Source organism: Trichosurus vulpecula, chromosome 1 (assembly GCF_011100635.1).
Source record: "Trichosurus vulpecula isolate mTriVul1 chromosome 1, mTriVul1.pri, whole genome shotgun sequence".
NCBI classification, from domain to species: domain Eukaryota; kingdom Metazoa; phylum Chordata; class Mammalia; order Diprotodontia; family Phalangeridae; genus Trichosurus; species Trichosurus vulpecula.
This window is the reverse complement of record NC_050573.1, coordinates 458,864,178-458,883,823: the sequence shown is the minus strand read 5'-3', so window position 1 is coordinate 458,883,823 and position 19,646 is coordinate 458,864,178. Positions and strand designations below refer to the sequence as shown.

At 36.7% G+C, this 19,646-nt stretch overlaps 1 protein-coding gene across 8 annotated transcripts in view; it reads left to right on the top strand.

Moving 5' to 3' along the window:
* The window catches only part of MEF2C (myocyte enhancer factor 2C), a 193,639-nt gene that overhangs the window by 129,014 nt on the left and 44,979 nt on the right, over nt 1-19,646 (top strand). For 5 of the 8 annotated variants that reach the window (XM_036765992.1, XM_036766007.1, XM_036765979.1 and 2 more), the window contains exon 4: nt 12,734-12,877. In XM_036765992.1, the coding sequence (XP_036621887.1) occupies nt 12,734-12,877 (144 nt within the window). Of the gene's footprint in view, nt 1-12,733; nt 12,878-12,938; nt 13,077-19,646 lie in introns of all 8 variants that reach the window. The other 3 variants (XM_036766001.1, XM_036766019.1, XM_036766026.1) reach the window with 2 other exon arrangements.

Below are 19,646 nucleotides of genomic sequence, written 5' to 3'. Positions count from 1 at the left end.
ATTTAATACTGTATCTGTCTGCTTCTGACTATATTGCTTTTTTTAATTTCTTTTTCCACCCTTCTTTTCAATCTGCCTGAAACCCTCTCTCTATTTTCTTCCTTCCACTGTGCTCTCTACCCCTTCATGCCGATGTTCTCATTACTATAATGATTTTCTCAGATCTTTTGGCTATTAAACACTTTCTGAAGACTCCTATCTCTTCTGACATTTTATCTTTGAAAAACTGAGACCTCAATTTCTAAAAGCTTTATGACATTACATCCTTGAGTTTTAATTAGTTCCAAAGTAAGTGCATCACAGAGTGTCTTTAATAAAACCTTAGGAAGATATTACCTATGTTATACTTGACTGAACTCTACAGTATTCCAAGGATCTTTGACCCCCTGGGAAATCCTATGGATAAGGATTATACCCTTCCCACTCCCCATACACGCACATCTTGGTAAATGGTCTTAGAGAATTACTACCGACATCTGATTAGGAGTCTCTCCAAACTGGGCTAGAATAGTCCTTTGGGTAACAGACAGAAAGCCCTTCCAGCATGGTAAAGCCTGCCCCTACCTGACTGCTCCATTATTACTGCTGCTAAGAACCTAGGACCCCCACCCCATGCAAAGACAAGATATCAGAGCAGAACTTCAGGGAAAGATGTGGCTGATGGCCTCCCAAAACAGAATTCATCATGCTATTTTCCTCAAAAGAACATGTAAGTGTACTTCCCAGGATATCAAATCATAGAATCATTGTTCTAAAAAAATAATTTAAAACAATAATATGAATTGGTGACCAGGCTTGGTAGAGAAAGAACAAGCTCCAGCATTAGAAAGAGCTGTGTTCAAGTCCTTATTCTGACACATACTAGCTGTTTGATGCTTGGCACGCTGCTGCCCCCAAGCAACTGTCTAAGTGGCAAGAGAATTTCCAGTCTACGTTAGTGGAGGGAATTTCTTCACTGGGAGTCCCCTAGAGGAATAAAATTACAAGTCTAGATAAATACATATACACATACATCTGCATATGTGGGTAGGAATATGTTCACCCTGTAACCATCTACTCATTTATTTTACCCACAAATGTGGGGATCAGGGCACTGGTGCCCCCTTCAGTCTTCAAGCTGTCATAGTCTCTCAACTGACTAGGGCATCCTGAGAAGGGCACAAGCTTTCCTCATCTTTCCCCTTCCCTTTCCCCTTGATAACCGTCTAACCTCTTCTTTGGCATTCAAAGGAATTTTACTGGGAAGGGCTACAGAGCAGCATATATATGGGGGAGGCAAGTTAGGAGATAAACAGTGGTTAAAAGCTTACAGGACAAAAACATTCATAGTTTAATCCTGGTCCTCCATCAGAGATAGGCCATTTGCACTCTCCTTTCTACATGCATTTCTTTTCCTATTTAATTCTGTATATTAACTCAGCTCTCTGTCTCTGTCTCTCTCTGTCTTTGTCTCTCTCTCTCTCTCTCTCTCTCTCTCTCTCTCTCTCTCTCTCTCTCTCTCTCTGCCATAGAATTAAGTGGCCAGAGCTGCTTGTTATAATCCTCTAGAATTTGCTTCTCTGGATGGAGAGTCTGAAAGTAACTAGAAGCACCTCTTCTCCACTCAAGCCTAATACTAAGGAAAGAGCTGTGGATTAGGAGTCAGAGTACTTAGGTTTCCATTTTTGCTCTGCCATAGACCACCTGTATAATCTTAAGCAAATCTCACTGGGTCTCAGTTTACTCATCTATGAAATGGAACTGTTTTCCTCCTCATTTCCAACTCCTAAATTGCTTGGCTTCTCCTAAGTCTCAACAAAAATCCCGCCTTCTGCAAGAAGACTTTCCTGGTCTTCTTCAATCTTAGTGCCCTCCCTCTAATTTATCCTGTTTATATCTCCTTTGTACATGGTTGTTTTCATGTTGCCTCCTCAGTTAGACTGTGAGCTCCTTAAGAATGGGGACTGGGTTTTTGGGGGAGGACAGGCTTTCTTTGTATCCCCAGTGTTTATCACCATACTTGGCACATAGTAGTCACTTATAAATGCTTGCTGACCTGACCAGTAAGACTACATGACCTCTGAAGTCCTTTCCAGCTCCAAATCACATATCTAGGTGATCCCAGGACTCAACAGTTCTTCCCTGAGACTCAAAGTCAGTTCCCCTCAGGTTTCAGCCTTCTGCCACCTAATCCTTCCCCAGACATCTGCAAGCTCTAACTCCTATTCTCTTAAAAGTTTTTATATCTAGCTTTTATAACCTAGATCATTGGCTGGCATAGTGCTTAAAGAAAAAAGAAGCTTCTCGCATCACACCATGGTAGAAAACAGCCATCCCATGAGGCCTTGGCCAATAGACTCCTCCTAGGCCTTTACCCTTCATGTCCTTTATTCCATGACTACAGCTGATGATAACAAATCCAAAACTTTCTCATTCTGAGCTAGGACTCCTAGATAAGAGCTAAGAATCCATCTAATCCCTTATCCACCTCAGGATCACAGGGATCATGTCTCACATTAATTTAGTCTTTTAAGGTCATAAAGATAATAACTTGGGATCTGGAAACGACCTCAGAGATCATCTTGCCCAATTCCCTCATTTTATAAATGGGGAAGCTGAGGCCCAGGATGGGTCAATGATTTGACCAAGGTCATACAAGTAGCAAATGTCAATTATAGGATTTGAACCAAGATCCTCTGACTCTTGGACCAGTGTTTTTTCCACTCTACCCCACTGCATGAGTCACTGACACTTAACACAGTGCCTGGCACATAGTAGGTGCTGAATAAATGTTCATTGGATTGGATTGGTTTATTGGAGTGGCCTCTCTTTCTGGTAGCTGATACTGAAAACTGCATGTTATAACTATAGTTAGAAAAGAAATAATTCATAGACATGTTGAAATAGCAACACATTCTCACCCCTTCCAACAAATGGACAGAGCCAGCTCAACAAAGCTGATAATTGGCTGTGGGACTTTAGGCAAGTCACTTAATGGCCTTGACATTATCGGAAAAATGTAAAGAAGAACATAGGACACTGGATCTTAAATTTGAAATGAACTTTAGAGATCATCTAATGCAATGCTTATGCTTTACAAAGAGTGAGACTGACATCCAAAATGGTTAAGCATAATAGGGTGTTTCCTTCTCTAAGACAGGCTAGACTAGTCTGTTACCTGTGGTAGAGCTGAGAATCTATGAAATATTCCTGTTTGAATATGTTTTAATCAAAACGTAACCATTAGGTGGCATTCAGACTTCAGGAACCTATAATTAAACTCCTTTATCTTCATTCCTCTACTGAAGTCCCACTCTGCTGCCTTAGGCTCTAAAGGTGACTCTAGGTTCTCAAAGGCTGTGATAGAAGATGCTAAGTTCTGTAGAGTCTTCCCAAGCTGAAAGCGTTTTGAGTACAGGCCTAGAAATGAACTGTGTCGGTCGTTCAAGGACCAGCCCAGTCAATTTCAAAAGTTTTGCCAGAAATTTGGCCACAAAGTGATGAATTTCTTTTCATGAATAGTAATAATTCATTAAAGTAATAATGACAATAGTAGTTAATGATAGTAATAATGGCACATTTTGATATAGCACCTTTAGGTTTGTAAAGTACTTTAAATATCTGATCCTCAGAAATTGAGACTGTCACAAATCATAGTAACTATAAAGTATTGCTATCTCCATTTTACAAGTGAGGAAACTGAGGCTCATAGAGAGTAAATGGGGAGAACCGTTTCTTATAGAGGGCAGCTAGGTGGCGCCATAGCACACAGAGCACCAGGCCTGGAGTCAGGAAGATTCATCTTCCTGAGTTCAAATCTAGCCTCAAACACTAGCGATGGGACCCTGTATGCCTCAGTTTCCTCAACTGTAAAATGAGAGATGGAGAAGGAAATGGCAAGGAACTCTAGTATCTTTGCCAAGAAGACTCCGAAAGTTCAGACACAACTGAAAATGACTAAGTAACAAGAACCACCAAATAATATTATTGCAGCTCATTGGTACAGGACAAAAAAAATGCAGGACTTTGATTCAGGAAGACCTGGATTCAGATCCTGCCTTGGGTACTTACTGGCTGTGCGACAGTCCCTTAACCTCTCTGAGCCTCAGTTTCTTTACCTGTAAAATGGGGATAATAATGGCACACACCTCCCACAGTTGTAAAAGGATCAAATGAGGTAACATATGTGAATCACTTTGCAAACTTTAAAGCACTATGTAAATGTTGGCTATTATTATTATGTTGTTGCTGTCGTTTACTAGAATTTTCCATTACCCACACTTTCTGAATAGCATGTCACTAACCATACTAAAATGGCTATTGTCCAGTAGCAAGTAGAACCCTAAATCTTGAAGGGGATCCAAGATGCCAGTCCAAAAGTAAATAATGTTTGTGGCAAGAGTATTTGAATATTTTTGCTGATTCAACAACGGATATTTACAAAATGTTATCCAAAACCCCTAAAATGCCATGAAATATTTCATTTACGTGTAATATGCACTTCAACTAACCCTCTAAACTTATAGGAATTTGCCACTTATTAAAGATTATTTACCTTCTTACAAGTTGGCTCTGATCTCATGGGGAAAGTGCTAAAGGCAGTAGAAAGGGATCTATAATCAGGTCAAGAGAGATAGACCCTGATAGCTAATCCTGTCTTTTTATTTTCCCATATGTAACTCCTGCAATGCACTTCTGAGTGGTTATGCAGACATCCATGGGGTGAAAAAAATCAGTTTATTTTACATTTAATAAAGGGTCATGAGATTCATGAGGGTCTTTCTGAAATTTTCACTTAAGAATACATTTCTAGCTCTACCATGAATTAATTAGTCAGAAAAAGTACTAAGTTTTTTAGTTAAAGAACTTGGATTCAAGTCCCAGCTCTCAATACTTAGTCTGGGACTTAATTTCCTGATCTGTAAAATGAGAGAGTTGAATTAGATTACCTCTAAGGTCCTCTTTTTCATCTGTAAATCTATGATCTCATGAAAGGAAGTGAAAGGAAGGATGCCCAGATTTTGCTTCCTTGAGGACAAAAAGATAGCAGAGAGAGGGGAGGAAAAAAGTAATCAAGTTAGTAGCAATTTTATGTGATGGTAATGGTGCTCTGAAAGCATCTAGCTTTTACAGAGATAGCACTATAGAAAGATACATTGCTTTATGTAATTAGCAAGTGCCACTGACTTATAGTTATTTCTTTAGCTAAGTAGGCAGTAATTAAGGGGGAGGGACCAGTCTGGGTGATTGTATATAGGAATGGTTTTTCTCGATGATAATGCTTAACACAGGAACTGATACTTCTCTCTGATTTTTCTCCATTTCTATTCCTTTTATATAGCATCTGTTTTCTACATCTATATATTAGAATTTTCAGAGCATCTATCATCTGTCATTATCCTGGCTTGTGGAATTTTTTTAAAAAATGCTTTAGATGAACACATATAATAAAATAGAGTCCTTGTGTCCATGTATTTGTGAAGGAGTTTGCACATAGTTTATGAAGTAAAGGTTCAACCTCTTTCCCCATTTATTATTTGGAGTGTGTCATCTTCAGTCAACCTAATTACCTCTATAAGAAATGGCTCTTGCCAGCTCAGAGTATGACATTTGCTGTCTTATGAGAAAATCTCTGAAATCTTCTTTGTTCAATTGGTCTCCTCCAAAAATGTCAGTCACCTCTGGGAGGCTGATTTAAATATAGAGATTTACTTAAGATTTACAGAGCTCTCCAAGGGAAGAGTTTCTTTGGACACAAGAGCCAGGTCACTTTCAATAGATCATTTTATTTGTCTTGACACACAGAAACAAATCTTTTCCAAATATGAAATCAGTCAGCTGAGAGGCACTGAAAATGCACTTCTGGGCCTCTTTGCCCCAAGGAAAGAATAATGATAAGTACCTGCATGACCCCACAAATGAGAATCTGGAGATGTTTCTGAAAACCAGCAGCCACAGAAGTTGATTTTGCCTGAAAGGAACCTGGAGCGATTGTGCTTGTTTACCATTTGGCAATGCCCTTAGTTTTTATTGACTCTGTGCTGCTATGATAAAGACAGACATGGAAAACTCTAGCCTTATTTTCTTTGTCATTACCCAAACAGTTGTAGGTTTTGGAGGTAATGAAGATAAAACTTTTATCATAGTATTGCACTCACATATAGTATTCAAGACTGTCAGCACTTCCCTGTGTTCAGAGGTTTATAATTCACAGAATCACAGAGGTGAAAGAAAGAACCTCGGTGGTCAGCTAGCCCAAACCATATCTGGAAAACCATTTCCTCTACTACATACCCAAGAAGGGGTCACACAGTCTTTGTTAGACTACCTGCAATGAAGGGAAACTCACTACCTCCCAAGGCGGCAGATTCTACCTTTTGAATGCTCTAATTGTTAGGAAGTTTTCCCTCACATCCAGACTAAATTTCATTTGCTCCGGATAGAAATGTCATACAAAGTCATCAGGTTGAAGATAATATTTAAAATCTTTTTAAGTGCTCTGATAGTGGGGATATGGGCACTTAGAATATAGTGCTAACTTCTCTTCAGTTTTATACTTACATCTCAACATTTTCTTTTTTTAAACAATCAACTTTGTTTTGAAAAATATAAATTATCACATAAACAAATGTAAAAGAGTATAACAAAATTTTTTTGACTAGTGGGGTCATAGCTGTGTTTAAATGGTAGTGTTAAATGTAATGAAATAAAATGAGGTCCTATGCATAAAGAGTTGGATTTTGAAAGAATACTCTGTCAACTATGTTGTTTCCATTTTAGTCTAATGATAACTCTTTTACACATCTATTGGCCTTCTTCTGGTGCTAAAGCTCAGAATGAACAGAAGCTAGCAACACATGCTACGGATAAAAGGAAAAAGAAAAAGAAAATGACTTTTGAGGCCATATTTGGAAAAAAGATGAACATAAAAGATAGGACTGTTGCTCAGGGTAGATGGGACAATGCTAATGGATGGCAGAGAAAAAACAGAATGAATCAACTTTGATTTTACAACTGTTTTCTCTACCACTATCCACTAAAGTCTTATTCTAATGTCTCATGGCATGGAGATGACTCTAGGTTCTCAAAAGTTACACCAGTGAAATTACAAATTCTGGAACGTTTGGCCAATCTGGATATCTTTCAAGTATGGGCCTAGTAATGGATTGGACTTCTGTTGACCATAAGACTGATTTATCTAAGTCTGCATGGGTTAGTTACAGAGTAATGAAATTTTTGGCTACAGCAACTATTGAAAATTTTATGTTGTTATAGAAGGGTTGCTATCTGCTTCAGTAGAGGAAATTACAGATTCCTGAAGTAATGAGGTATTTATCTGCCAAGGAGAAACATCATTAACTGAAAAAAGAACAAAAATGGTTAATTAAGGATTGTCACCCAAGATGATTAAGAAGATCATGAGAGTATTCAGCTGCCACATTCCAGGGTCATGAAAAAAAGTGGCCTATGTGATTGCTAAGGGATTGTCAGTGGTCTTTGAAAGATCATAGAAAATGAAAGAGGTGCAGTAGGACTGGAAAAGGGAAAATGTTTTTCAAACTTTTTTTTTCAAATTCAGATTTTCAAAGCAAGGAAGACAGTGGAGTCTAGAATTTATAGCCCAGGGAGCTTGATATTAGTTGCTGGCAACGTTTAATCTAGAACATATTCTTAAATATGGGTCTGTAAGAATTTAAGAACAAGTCAGGCTAGAATAACTTCATATCCTTTATTGACAGGGTATCTATATTGATAGAGCAGGTGAATGTTATGTGATTTGTCTTAGCAAAGCATTTGATAAAGTCTTTCATGTTAGCCTTGTGGACAATTTAGACATATTGAGGATAGATGATAATATTAAGTTGAATTTAGAGCTGGTTGAATGATTGAGTCCAAAGCATATGCTAATGGCTTGTTGTCAACTTGGAAGGCCAGTGACTTGTTCTTGCCCAGCCTTACCTTTGTTGTTGAACATTTTTAATGACATGTTTGAAAGACTAGAGTGTATGCTTACCATGTTTGCAGAAGATGCTAAACCATGAGACATAGGAAACATATTGGATAACAGAATCAGGATCATAAGAAACTTTCCAAAGGCTGGGACACTAGGCAAGCAAATGGAATGAAACCTAGTCAGGATTAACATAAAGTCTTATGGTTAGGATCAAAAAACTCAACTTCACGAGTACAAAATAGGGAGGCTAAGGAGTAGGCAGTTCAAGAAAAAGATGATACTTTTAAGCTCAAAGTGCATTGTCCAAGTATAGCACAAGTTCATGAGATTTTTATACTACATGCACAGAGTGTCTATAACACAGGAAGAGATAGTATCTCTCTGTACTCTGCCATGGTAAAATCACAAATGGAGTGTTAAGTTATGGGTACCACATTTTAGGAAAAGTACTGACAAGCTATACTGTTCCTAAAGAGAAGTAGCCAAGATGGTGAGAAGTCTTGAGATAATGTCATGTAAGGATCAGTTGAAGGAATTTAGATATGTTCTCTGAGGAAGAAATGAAAAATGATAGCTAACATTTATATAACACCTACTATATTTCAGGCACTATATTAAGTGCCTTGAAAATATTATTCACGCAAATCAACAACCCCATGAGACATATGCATGTGGTGGATATTGTCTGATCATAGTAATTTTTATATAATGTTTTAATGTTTGTAAAGCACTTTACACACATTATATCGTTCCAGTCAACAATCCCATGATGTAGATACTATGATATAGATACTACGAATATCATTATCTTCTTTTACAAATGAGGAAACTGAGGCTGAAAGTTGTTCAATTCGTTGCTTACAGTCACCAGCTAGTATTGTGACAGATGAGATCTGAACCCATATCTTCCCAAAACTTCGCGTCTATTATTCTATCTCCTATACCATGCTGCCCCAGATAAACGATCTAGAAGTATTTGAAGAGAAGTTATGATTGTTCCACTTGGCCTGAGAGGGGAGGACTAGAAGTAAATGGGTGGAAATTGAAGAGAGACTGATTTTGGCTCAATGTAAAGAAAAAGTTCTCCTAATTAGAGCTATTGAAACTGCAATGGGCTGCTTTGGGAAGTCAAGGATCCCTTTTTATTTAATTTCTTCAAGCAAATTCTGAATGACTTCTCATTGAGGATGTTGTAAGAGAAGATTATTGTCCCTATATGGATTGGATGAGACAGCCTCTGAGGTTTCTTTTAACTCTATGATTCTGTGGCTTTCCATGTATAAAATGGACCTAAAGGCCTGGAAATAGCTTTTTTAAAAAAAAATCTATTAACTCAGAAACGTTAACTGACCCATAGAATTTTCACTAGCCTTTTGCACATTGACCAGCACTAAGCAGGAAATATATGGATAATACTGATATTATAGGCCATAATTTCATTTTTCTTCCATTATAATTTTCTTCTTATGCTTCATTTTTCATAGAGCTGACCCTGGTTGGGTTCCCTAAAAATAAATCAATGAAGCACAGCTTATAGGAAGTCCTGCCAAACTGTAAAAGTGAATTTGGACCTAGGAACAAATTTTCATCCTAGGAGCTGGCTAACAGTGCTAGAAGGTTAGCCACTAAGTCATGAACTGCTTCACCCCAAGAACATATAAAACTATCTACTAAAGTCTAGAGGAAATGTAGTCTAGACTGTGGAGAGATTGCCCACATTGATGAGATCACAAATAATTCTTAAAATATTTTCTGCCCCCACTTATCTCCCTCCTCTATCCTTTTAGCATCCTGAACCTAAGGATGGGGTGGGGCAGCAGGAGGAAGGGAATGGGTAAGAGATCATATTTGTGATTGGGTCCATTGAGGACACAATATACTTTGGTATCTGCTCTGCAATATACAGTCACAGAAAGTTTTCTGGACCACTCAGCTGATACGTGTCAAAAACAGCAATCAAACCCACATATTCCTTACTCTGAGGTCAGCTTTCTGTCCACTGTGTCATTGCTGCCTCTAATAGATCTGAACCTATACAGACCATAAAAGATTAGAACTTGGATTTATCTTCTAGCTCAATTGCTTTACTTTACGGATGAGGAAACTGAGGCCCAGCAAGGTTAAGTGACTTACCCAAATCAAAACACTAGTAAGTGGCAGAACCAGGACTGAGCTCCACATTTCCTGACCTTGATTCAGTGTTCCTTCTACTAGATAGATCAGTCAGACTCGTCTGGGCTAAATGGAATACTTAGGCTAAGGGTCCTTATAAACTTCAGGGGAGAATTGTGAGAGATAATGAGTTAATAGCTATGATGGTCCGTGAAATAAAAATGCTACATAAATACCAAGTGTTACTGAGATTTACATTTTTGTGAACCAAACATACTATCTCCCTGCCCAAAAGATTCATAAGAATATTTAACACCCATGTATGTACCAGATGGATCATAATGACAGATGATGGGTCCTTCTTAACCCTTACGTTCTGTTTTCAGAAACCACATTTCAAAACAATTCTAGTTCTTTGTTAAGAATTATTGTGTAAAAGCTTAGTATACACCCTGAAATTTTATCAGCTAGGACTTTAGAGACCCTTAGTAAATGAATAATTTATTCATGAATATACCTGATATACCTACAGAAATGGAAGCAGGTTGATGAGGACACTATCAGAAAGCTATGTATGTTTATCAAGTCTTAAATATATTTCTATATAGTTGCGAGCTAATTCTTATGGTGTGCAGGATTGTTATGATGTATATTAGGATATAGTTCAATATTTGTAAGTATTTATAAAAGACCCAAGACACATAGAGATCAAAATACATCCATAGTACATAGTCATAGAGAACACAAATGTTGAATGAGAATCAAAATTAAATAAGTACTAGTTCCTGCGGAAGAGACTTTGGTGGAGAGAGGGTCAAAGAAAAAGAAGAAGAATGAGGGAAAAGAAACTTGTTTTGAAAGCATTATAACCTCACTTTAAAAAAAAGGTAGGATTCCCTAGGAAGACATAGTACTTCTCTTTTCTAGTGAAAGTAGTAGCAACAGATTCATGGTAGGGGTCCAGGTGGCCCCACCAATTACGAAATCCCTAGAATTGTAAAATGTATATTTATCATCTTGTGTCAAAATATTCATTTTAATATTCAAACATTTATGCCACATAACAAACTGCAACCATATGTTTATTTGTTATATTATACCACTATAACATAAATAAATATTTACGGAAAAGCAATTCAGTCATAGCAGTATTAGAAAAGGTTCTTTTTCCTAGTTTGCTTTTTAAGGAGAAGACATCAGACATGTAGAAGCTCATTTTAAATAATGTTAAGTTTGTTACATGTTGACAAGAGCCAAGGAGTTCAATATTTTAAGGCTTACACTCCCCCTTTTAACTAATGTTGTTTTATTTATTTTTTCCCCAATAGTGTGCATTAAAGATGGAGTGTTATCTCAGCTTTGAATTTCCTGGCTTTATGTCACAGCTTTAGCTTTATTTGAATGTACTATTCAGTATTTAATAAAGATGAGTTACACTGTTGAGGTTTCATTTAAGCAGACAATTTGGTACATAGCCCTCTTTTTTTCCAAAGTTGGTTGGGTTTAGGTTTTTTTTTTTGTAATACTGATAAATTTTAGACTTTTAAAATATTTATCAACATATTCAATTCAGATATCACAGTTAAAATGGAAAGAATAATTAATTGAAATACAATATTGAAATATCTGAAATGTATTGTTCTTTATTTATAAAATATCTTATATGACTAATCAACAGTCATCATTAAAATAAATGAAAATAAATTTAAGCACTCTGGCTTATAAACCCTACTTCAGTGTAGAACTTGACAGCTGAGACTAGCCCTCGACCTACATTCAGGAAACGGGAAATTCAGAATAAAGCATTGATTTTTCCCTTTAACATGTCAGGAGATTTCCTCAAAGAACTCTTTACCCAGATGGATAAGCTAGCAAAATTTTATACCTGAAATGAGAAAGAACCTTTTCTTGAGTAATAGTTATTGACTCAGTTTCCTAATTTTTGACATTTTTTGTCTCTGTGTGTTAATAATGTAACATCAAATTCAAATGTTTTTAATTTTTAAGCATATATTTTAGCAATAAATTCCCCTATCTGTTAAGTTTCAGTGAAGTATTTCATCTGTGTGGTGCTATATCTAGATTTTTTTAAAAAGTTATCAAAATGAATATAGTATATGAAAGCTCATAATCACTGGTTTTTTTCCATAGCAACTTTAGCTATGTTCTCTTTACCCCACTGTTTTTTTCTCTCAAGAGCATGTAATTGGGAGTGGTCAGACACCATTACTCTCATGAACTGTATTATGTTCAATCCACATCATGGATTTGTATTAAACAATTGTTTCAGGATCACAGATTCTGAAATCATTGAGCAATGTCCTGATTTCTTGGGGCTTTTTCCCCACTGGTAGAAAAGAGGATGTTACAATTGGTTGCTTTCACTTTATTCAGTTATCATTGTCTCTAATTTGAGTAGCAAAGTATCTATGACCTCAATATCAAATGACTTAAACCTTTTTAATTGATCATTAACTGATTGAGTCTCATTTTGAAAGAGTTTTCCTCTTTGTCATTATTAACAAGAACTTTCTATTATTGACTTGTATCTATATAAAATTTATTTTCCCTAATATAATATATGATATGTCAGCCTTGAATTACTGGACAGCTTGAACCTTTCTCGTACAAATGAATCTGTCTTACATCCTGTGTCAAGGTTTGAACTTTGCAAATTATGTATTTCAGACGTTGAGAAAGAAGGGACTTAATGGTTGTGACAGTCCAGACCCTGATGCAGACGATTCAGTAGGTCACAGCCCTGAGTCTGAGGACAAGTACAGGAAAATTAATGAAGATATTGATCTAATGATCAGCAGGCAAAGATTGTGTGTAAGTACCGAGAACGCCCTTCGTTTTTTTTTTACTTCTGATATTTCTCTGAACCTGGCAGGCATTGAACAAGAAAGAAAACAAAGGCTGTGAAAGCCCCGATCCTGACTCCTCTTATGCACTCACCCCACGCACTGAAGAAAAATACAAAAAAATTAATGAAGAGTTTGATAATATGATCAAGAGTCATAAAATTCCTGTAAGTACCAAAGGGAGATGAGATGACTGGTCTGCTGACAACTGCTGCAGTAACAAATCTTAACCCCTTCAGTTCTGGCTTACTCTAGTCAGTATCTGAGAGAAAAACAAAAAAATTGCCCACATAAAAATAAAACTAAACTCATATAGCACTTTCAGACTTGCAAAGTGCTTCATATATCTATATCTATATCATCTCATTGCCAACAATAGCTCATTTTCAGAGTATCTCTTGAATATGAGCATCCTTTGATTTGAAGATATTTTGTTCTAAATATTAGGGGTTTAGGGCTGAAGACTCGCAGGGAAGAAATAGGGATGTGACCTGTGACTCCTACATTGTCGTGGGATACTCCTGGATGCGGAAACGACCTCTACCAAAGCAGATTAGTACCTGCCCTGTAACATTTAGTATTATAAAGCTGGTCAGAACACTGAAAGGTTAAGTGACTTGCCCAGGGTCACACAGCCAGCATATTTCAGAATAGGGACTTGAGCCCAGGTCTTTCCTCACTCTGAAGTTGGCTCTTGATGCTCTATACAATGTTGCCTCTCTTAGAAGGAAGTTAAAAGTTAAATACAAAATCCCTCAGCTTTACATGACTCTTCTACCATAAAATGTACACCATTAATATAATACCCTGAAGGAAAATACTGGAAATCTTCCTGGGAACAAGTTGAAAATATTTTTCAGTGTTCACATGTAACCAAAACATATGCAGAACTAAAATTCTCTCAACTCACCTAACAAAAACATCACACAAACATTTACCTCCTAATGTGACCAGATCCTAGGGCTCTACACTAAGTTCAGTAACAGCACTGAAGGGTTAAAGCTATTTGCTCGCTGCAGAGAAACAGACTGCATGAAAACCTCATAGTAAAATTTGCACCTGTCTGTGTGCTGGGGTGACGTTACAGCTTGATCAGGAAATTTGCTTCGCCAACATCACCATTTTCCATGCTTTAACATTTGGCTAAATTTTGTCTTAACTAAGTCAAAATCTCTAACAGTCAGTCATATGCCTTGCCAGATACTTGAGAAATAACTCTGCATGTGCTATTTTGTTTACATACAAAGGTGGAAGAAAATACGTGCCCTGATTAAATATTGTCACTATCCAAATAATGTTAAGTTTGTGATATAAACTGATGAAATTCAAAGCTGACATGCTTTTTTCAATGTCTCTTGTTAATGTCACAACCTTAATCTTATTTCAACTTTATAGGTGGTAATTAATTTCTCTTAAAAAGTACCCGTTCATTAACAATAGCAACCTTAACCTGAAGAAGGAGATAGACTGGTCTCCGTGGTGAGAACGTGCTAGACAATTAGTATCTATAAATGCCTATTCTAGAAGAAAAACTCCAAACCAAATAAGTCCTTAACTTAATTAGTAGATATTTTTAACCATGTTTATGATATGGATGCCCGGTAAATTCATCATTTTTTTGGTTAAGTAAATTTTATGTCAACAGCCAAGTTTTTATCTAGTTGGACTTATACTGTATATTAAGAGCATATAAGGTGTCCTAAGCTTTAAGATGTTCTAAAAAAAAAAAGAAAACTACTTATAGCAGCTTTATGGTAAGAACTTTACCAAGTGTAGTTCTCTGTATCAAAGGAAGGCATGGAAAATGCCAGTCTTTGGAAATGCTGAATTTGGTTAGCTATCCATAAAATCAATCCTGCTTTAGTGAAAGAGCACTAGAGGTCCAGAGTTTGTCATTCTTTAGATGGGAATCCTTCTTGCCCTCTACGTTAACAGTTATGTGCTAAACATAAAGAGGTTTTGTATTGTCTAATACTAGTTTCAAGGAGATTGTCATAGGTTTACTTGTCCTACTCTAGGAAAGGAGAATGTGCTAATCCCTGTTTGGGTGTACCTTTTCCTTTGTCCTCTATTTCCTGTATACATATTCGGTTTAGAAAACTCCTGGACACATCCTGTTTGGTGACTGTGTAAAGTCAACCCTGATAAGTAGCATTACTTAGGGTCCCTTCATTGCTTTATAAATAGGTGGGGGTGCACTTCATCTCTAAAGATGCAACGGGCGGTTAAAATATCTCTGTATTCCCTCACTACACATCTTCCTTTCACACACAGAATAAAAAACCATGCTGCATAATTTCTCAGAAGGTCCAATAATTGATAGCATAAGAGTCAAAACCAGATTTGATTAATTTAAAAAATATTCCTGAAATATTTTCTATGTTCAGGGTACTGTGCTAAGCACTAGGTAATTGTTATTTACTATATGTGTATGTGTTATTTCCGCTGATAAAAACTGAGTTTCTTATTTTTGTCTTTGTATCACCAGTGCTCAACAAGGTGCCTGGAAAACAGTAGGTGCTAAATAAAAGCTTGTTGATTGGTTGCTAAAGAGGAATGAGAAGTGGCCATGGCCATAAAAGAATTTATAATCTAGTTTTTTAAAAACCTATCTCAATCTGTCCCCTCCTCTCTATTCACAGATACACTACAAGTCCTAGTTAGCATTCATCTTTACTATTTATTCTCATTGTGCCTGAACAAGGCTTCCTGCTTCCATTCTCTCCAACCTTCACATTGCTGTCAATTTTTTCTTCCCTAAGTACAGATATGATCATATCGTTATGTTATTCAAACTTCTTCAGTGACTTTGTAATGCTTTCCAAAAGAGATTCAAACTCCTTAGCCTGGTATTCGTGACTGTCCACAGTGTTCAGTCATGTCTGATTCTTTGTGACCCCATCTGGGATTTTCTTAACAAAGATACTAGGGTTGTTTGCCATTTCCTTCTCCAGATCATTTTACAGATGAGGAAACTGAGGCAAATAGGGTTAAGTGACATACCCAGGTTCACACAGCTAGTAAGTCTCTGAGGCCAGATTTGAACTCAGGAAGAAGAGCCTTCCTGATTCCAGGTCCAGCACTCTATCCACTGTGCCACCTAACTACCCACTCTATCATTCCAACCTTATTTCACACTACTACTATTAATACTAGTACTACTAGTATTACTTCTACTACTACTACTACTGCTGCTGCTGCTACTGCTTCTACCACTCCACACACTCACACACATGCACATACACTACACACAAACCAAACTGGACTATTTGCCATAAAAATAGGTTCCACTCTGTCCTGTTTGTGTCTTTACTCTCACTTCCCTCTATTCCAGGAACTGCCTTCCCCTCCCTCTGGTCTTTACTTATTGAAATTCTGTTCCTCTTTTAAGGATACTCAAGCTCAAATTCCAGTTCCTCCATGAAGCCCTTCCTCATATCCCCATCACTACCCATTAATAATTACCCTTCATTTCTTGGAGTCAGTCAATCAATAAGCATTTATTAGGCACCTACTTTGTGCTAGGCTCTACACTAAGTACTGGAGGCACAAGAAAGACAGTCCCTGCTCTCAGTGAGCTCCCAGTCTAATGGGGGAAAACAACATGCAAACAACTCTGTACAAACAAGATACATTCAAGATAAGCTGGAGATAATCACCAGAGGGAAGGCACTAGCATTAAAGGGGATCAGGAAAGTCTTCTCCAGGAATATGGGGTTTTAGTTGGGACTTAAAGGAATCCCAAATATATCTTCATTTTTTGTGTTTTATCATATACATGTTATATCATAATTCTTTATGTAGACACTGTTCCTCTTGGTAGATTGTAAGCTTCATGAAGGAGGTCACAATTAAAATAAATTAAATAAGACTGTATCTTAGCTGATCTTGGTTGGTCCTCCAGCATCTGGTGCAGTCCCATGTGTATTAAGCATTTAACAAATAGATGTGGAAGTTATTAAATAAGACTAATACACAAATAATTACAATCTATATCAGAATATGATAAATATATTGAAGAGATGCAAAACAAAACACTAGGAAAGAATCCAAGAATGAAGAGATAACTTTCACCTGGGGTTTTGAGGGGACTCTTCATGGAGATGATAGCACCTAAACTGAGCCAAAAATGATAAGAGAATTTCAGTAAACAGAGAGGGAGGGCACAGTTTGAGGCATGCAGTATAGTTTAAGCATTGAAATAGAAAAAGGCAGCAGGAGACAAAAAAAATGGTTATTTAACAGTTTGACTAGTTCCCTACATTTAGGGAGCTAGAAGAGCAACCACTGAAGAAGACAGATAGGGTTCTGAGAGGTAGGAAAAGAACCATGGGAATATTCTATTGCTGGAGGTAGTAGCTAGGTGATACAGCCCTGGAGTCAAGAGGACATGAGTTTAAAGCCAGACTCAGACCTTTACTAGCTGTGTGACCCTGGGCAAGTCACTTAGCTACTGTTTTCCTTAATCCACTGGAAAAGAAAATGGCAAACCACTGCAGTATACTTTCCAAGAAAACCTTAAATGGGGTCACAATGAGTCAACCACTACTGAAACAAATGAATAGCAACATGCTATCATCATGGAAGCTATGGAAAGAGAAGATTTCAAGGAGGTCATCCAACATATCAGATACTGAGTAGATATCATGGAGGATGAGGACTGAAAAAAGACCATTGAAGTGAGTGATTAGGAGCTCACTAGGAAACTTAGAGAAAGCAGTTACAGTACAATAGTGAAGATGGAAACCAGTCTCAGCAAGTTATCAGCCCAGCACTTCCCCCTGTGCCCTGCACGTAATTGGAGCTTAATAAATATTTGTTGAATGAAAGCTAAGTTGACTGTGAACATCACGAAAGCTTCCTTAGTACAAACGGCCATATTTTTGTCTAATACTTCCAGTTGCTATAGAATCCTTCTTTAAATACAATGTTTTGGGAAGTTCTCACAGCTGCTAAAATGTTTAAAGTGGTGGCAAATATGATCTTCTTTGTGTAAATTAACCCAATTTTTTAAAGGCTCAAAAGGACTATTTTTTTCAACTTCAAAGACCCAACCTAAACAACTCTCCTTTAAAGGAAAAAATTTTAACATTTCAGCTTCTTACTTGTATAATAGAATTTATACCTAGGACCTAGCATCCTGCCAACATTATTCAGTTACATGAAAATGAACTATTTATAGAGGATTTCTCAATTCTTGAAAATTCACAAATTATATTGGGATTTATTGAGCTGTTTTGGGGATTACTACTATTTCTGAAAAATAAAAGGATTTGCTAGGCTTTGTACAGAAATCATCACAGCAAAAAGAAACAACCACAGTTAAGGAAAACAAGTCAAAATAGAGTTAAGGACCTCCTACTCACATGCACTTCCAAGTAGTAAGTAGTATATGAGTAGGATACTTAACATGTTGTTGTTGAATCATTTCAGACTCTTTGTGACCCCATTTAAGGTTTTCTTGGCAAAGATACTGGAGTGGTTTGACAATCCCTTCTCCAGCTCATTTTACAGATGAAGAACTGAGGCAAATAGTGTTAAGTGACTTGCCCAAGGTCACAGAACTAATAAGTGTCTGAGGCCAGATTCGAACTCATGAAGATGAGTTTTCCTGATTCCAAGCCTGGCGCTCTATCCACTGTGCCACCTAACTGCCCTGAGTAGTATGCTATATGTGAGTATACCACATACTCACAAATCCTTTAGTGGAAACATTCTATACCCAAATAACTATGAGTCTCAGATGGCTTCCTTTTGAACTGTTAGGGACAAGGGATCTAGGACTGGGGAAAGAAGCAGTTTCAAAATGCTTTTTAAACATATAGGATCCTTACCCAAAGAAAATAAAGGGAAAAGTATGTGGAAAAAATTAGATTTAATCAGGTATTGGAAGGTGATTTTGGAATTTTAAAAATTATGCTATCGATCATTCAAATTATTTTTAGATTCAGAAAGAAAATCATACATTAAAACATTCACTTCTTTAAAAAAATTAAGTCTAAGAGAATTTTCTGCTTGCTTAAAATATAATTTGTGGCAAAATTGCAAAAATAGTGTTTTTTGTAAATATGGACTGAAAACCTTTTAATCTTTATTACTTTTGAATACTTTGTATAGTGAGGAGAATAAAAACACACAAACACTGTGTATTCTTCAGCCCAGATTTCCCTGTTCTACGTAATCTTTTCCCGATATTGAATGTTCATCACGTTTGGGGCGTGCCTAACTCTCCTTATAAGTTTGCAGAATTTTTTTAGTCTTACTATTTTACTACTTTGTGTATTTTATGTCTTTTTAAAATATGCTCTAATATCCTTGATTGAAAGAAAGAACAAAGGGGAAAGAACTGATTTGCTAAACAAATAATCATGAACTAGTATTCACTCTCCATTCCAAAAAAAAATCTATCACAAAGCTGTAGAATTAGAGGGAATTTTTGAGATGATCTCGATTGACTTCTCACACACACCCCATTTTGCTGACAAAATGAGCCAAAGAGATAAAGCGAATTGGCTAAAATTACACAATCAGTTTATTCATTTAATCTAGAACTAGCTAGAACTAGGGATATCCTAATTCTTTACCTCATTTTTGTTCCATGACACCACGCTTTTCAGTTGAATCATTTTAACTTGTAATTTTATCTCTTACTTTAATATGTTTAATTCATGATATAGATATGAAAATGAAAGAAGTAATAGAGAAGGTGTGAAAGAGGTCAACTCAAACATTCATTA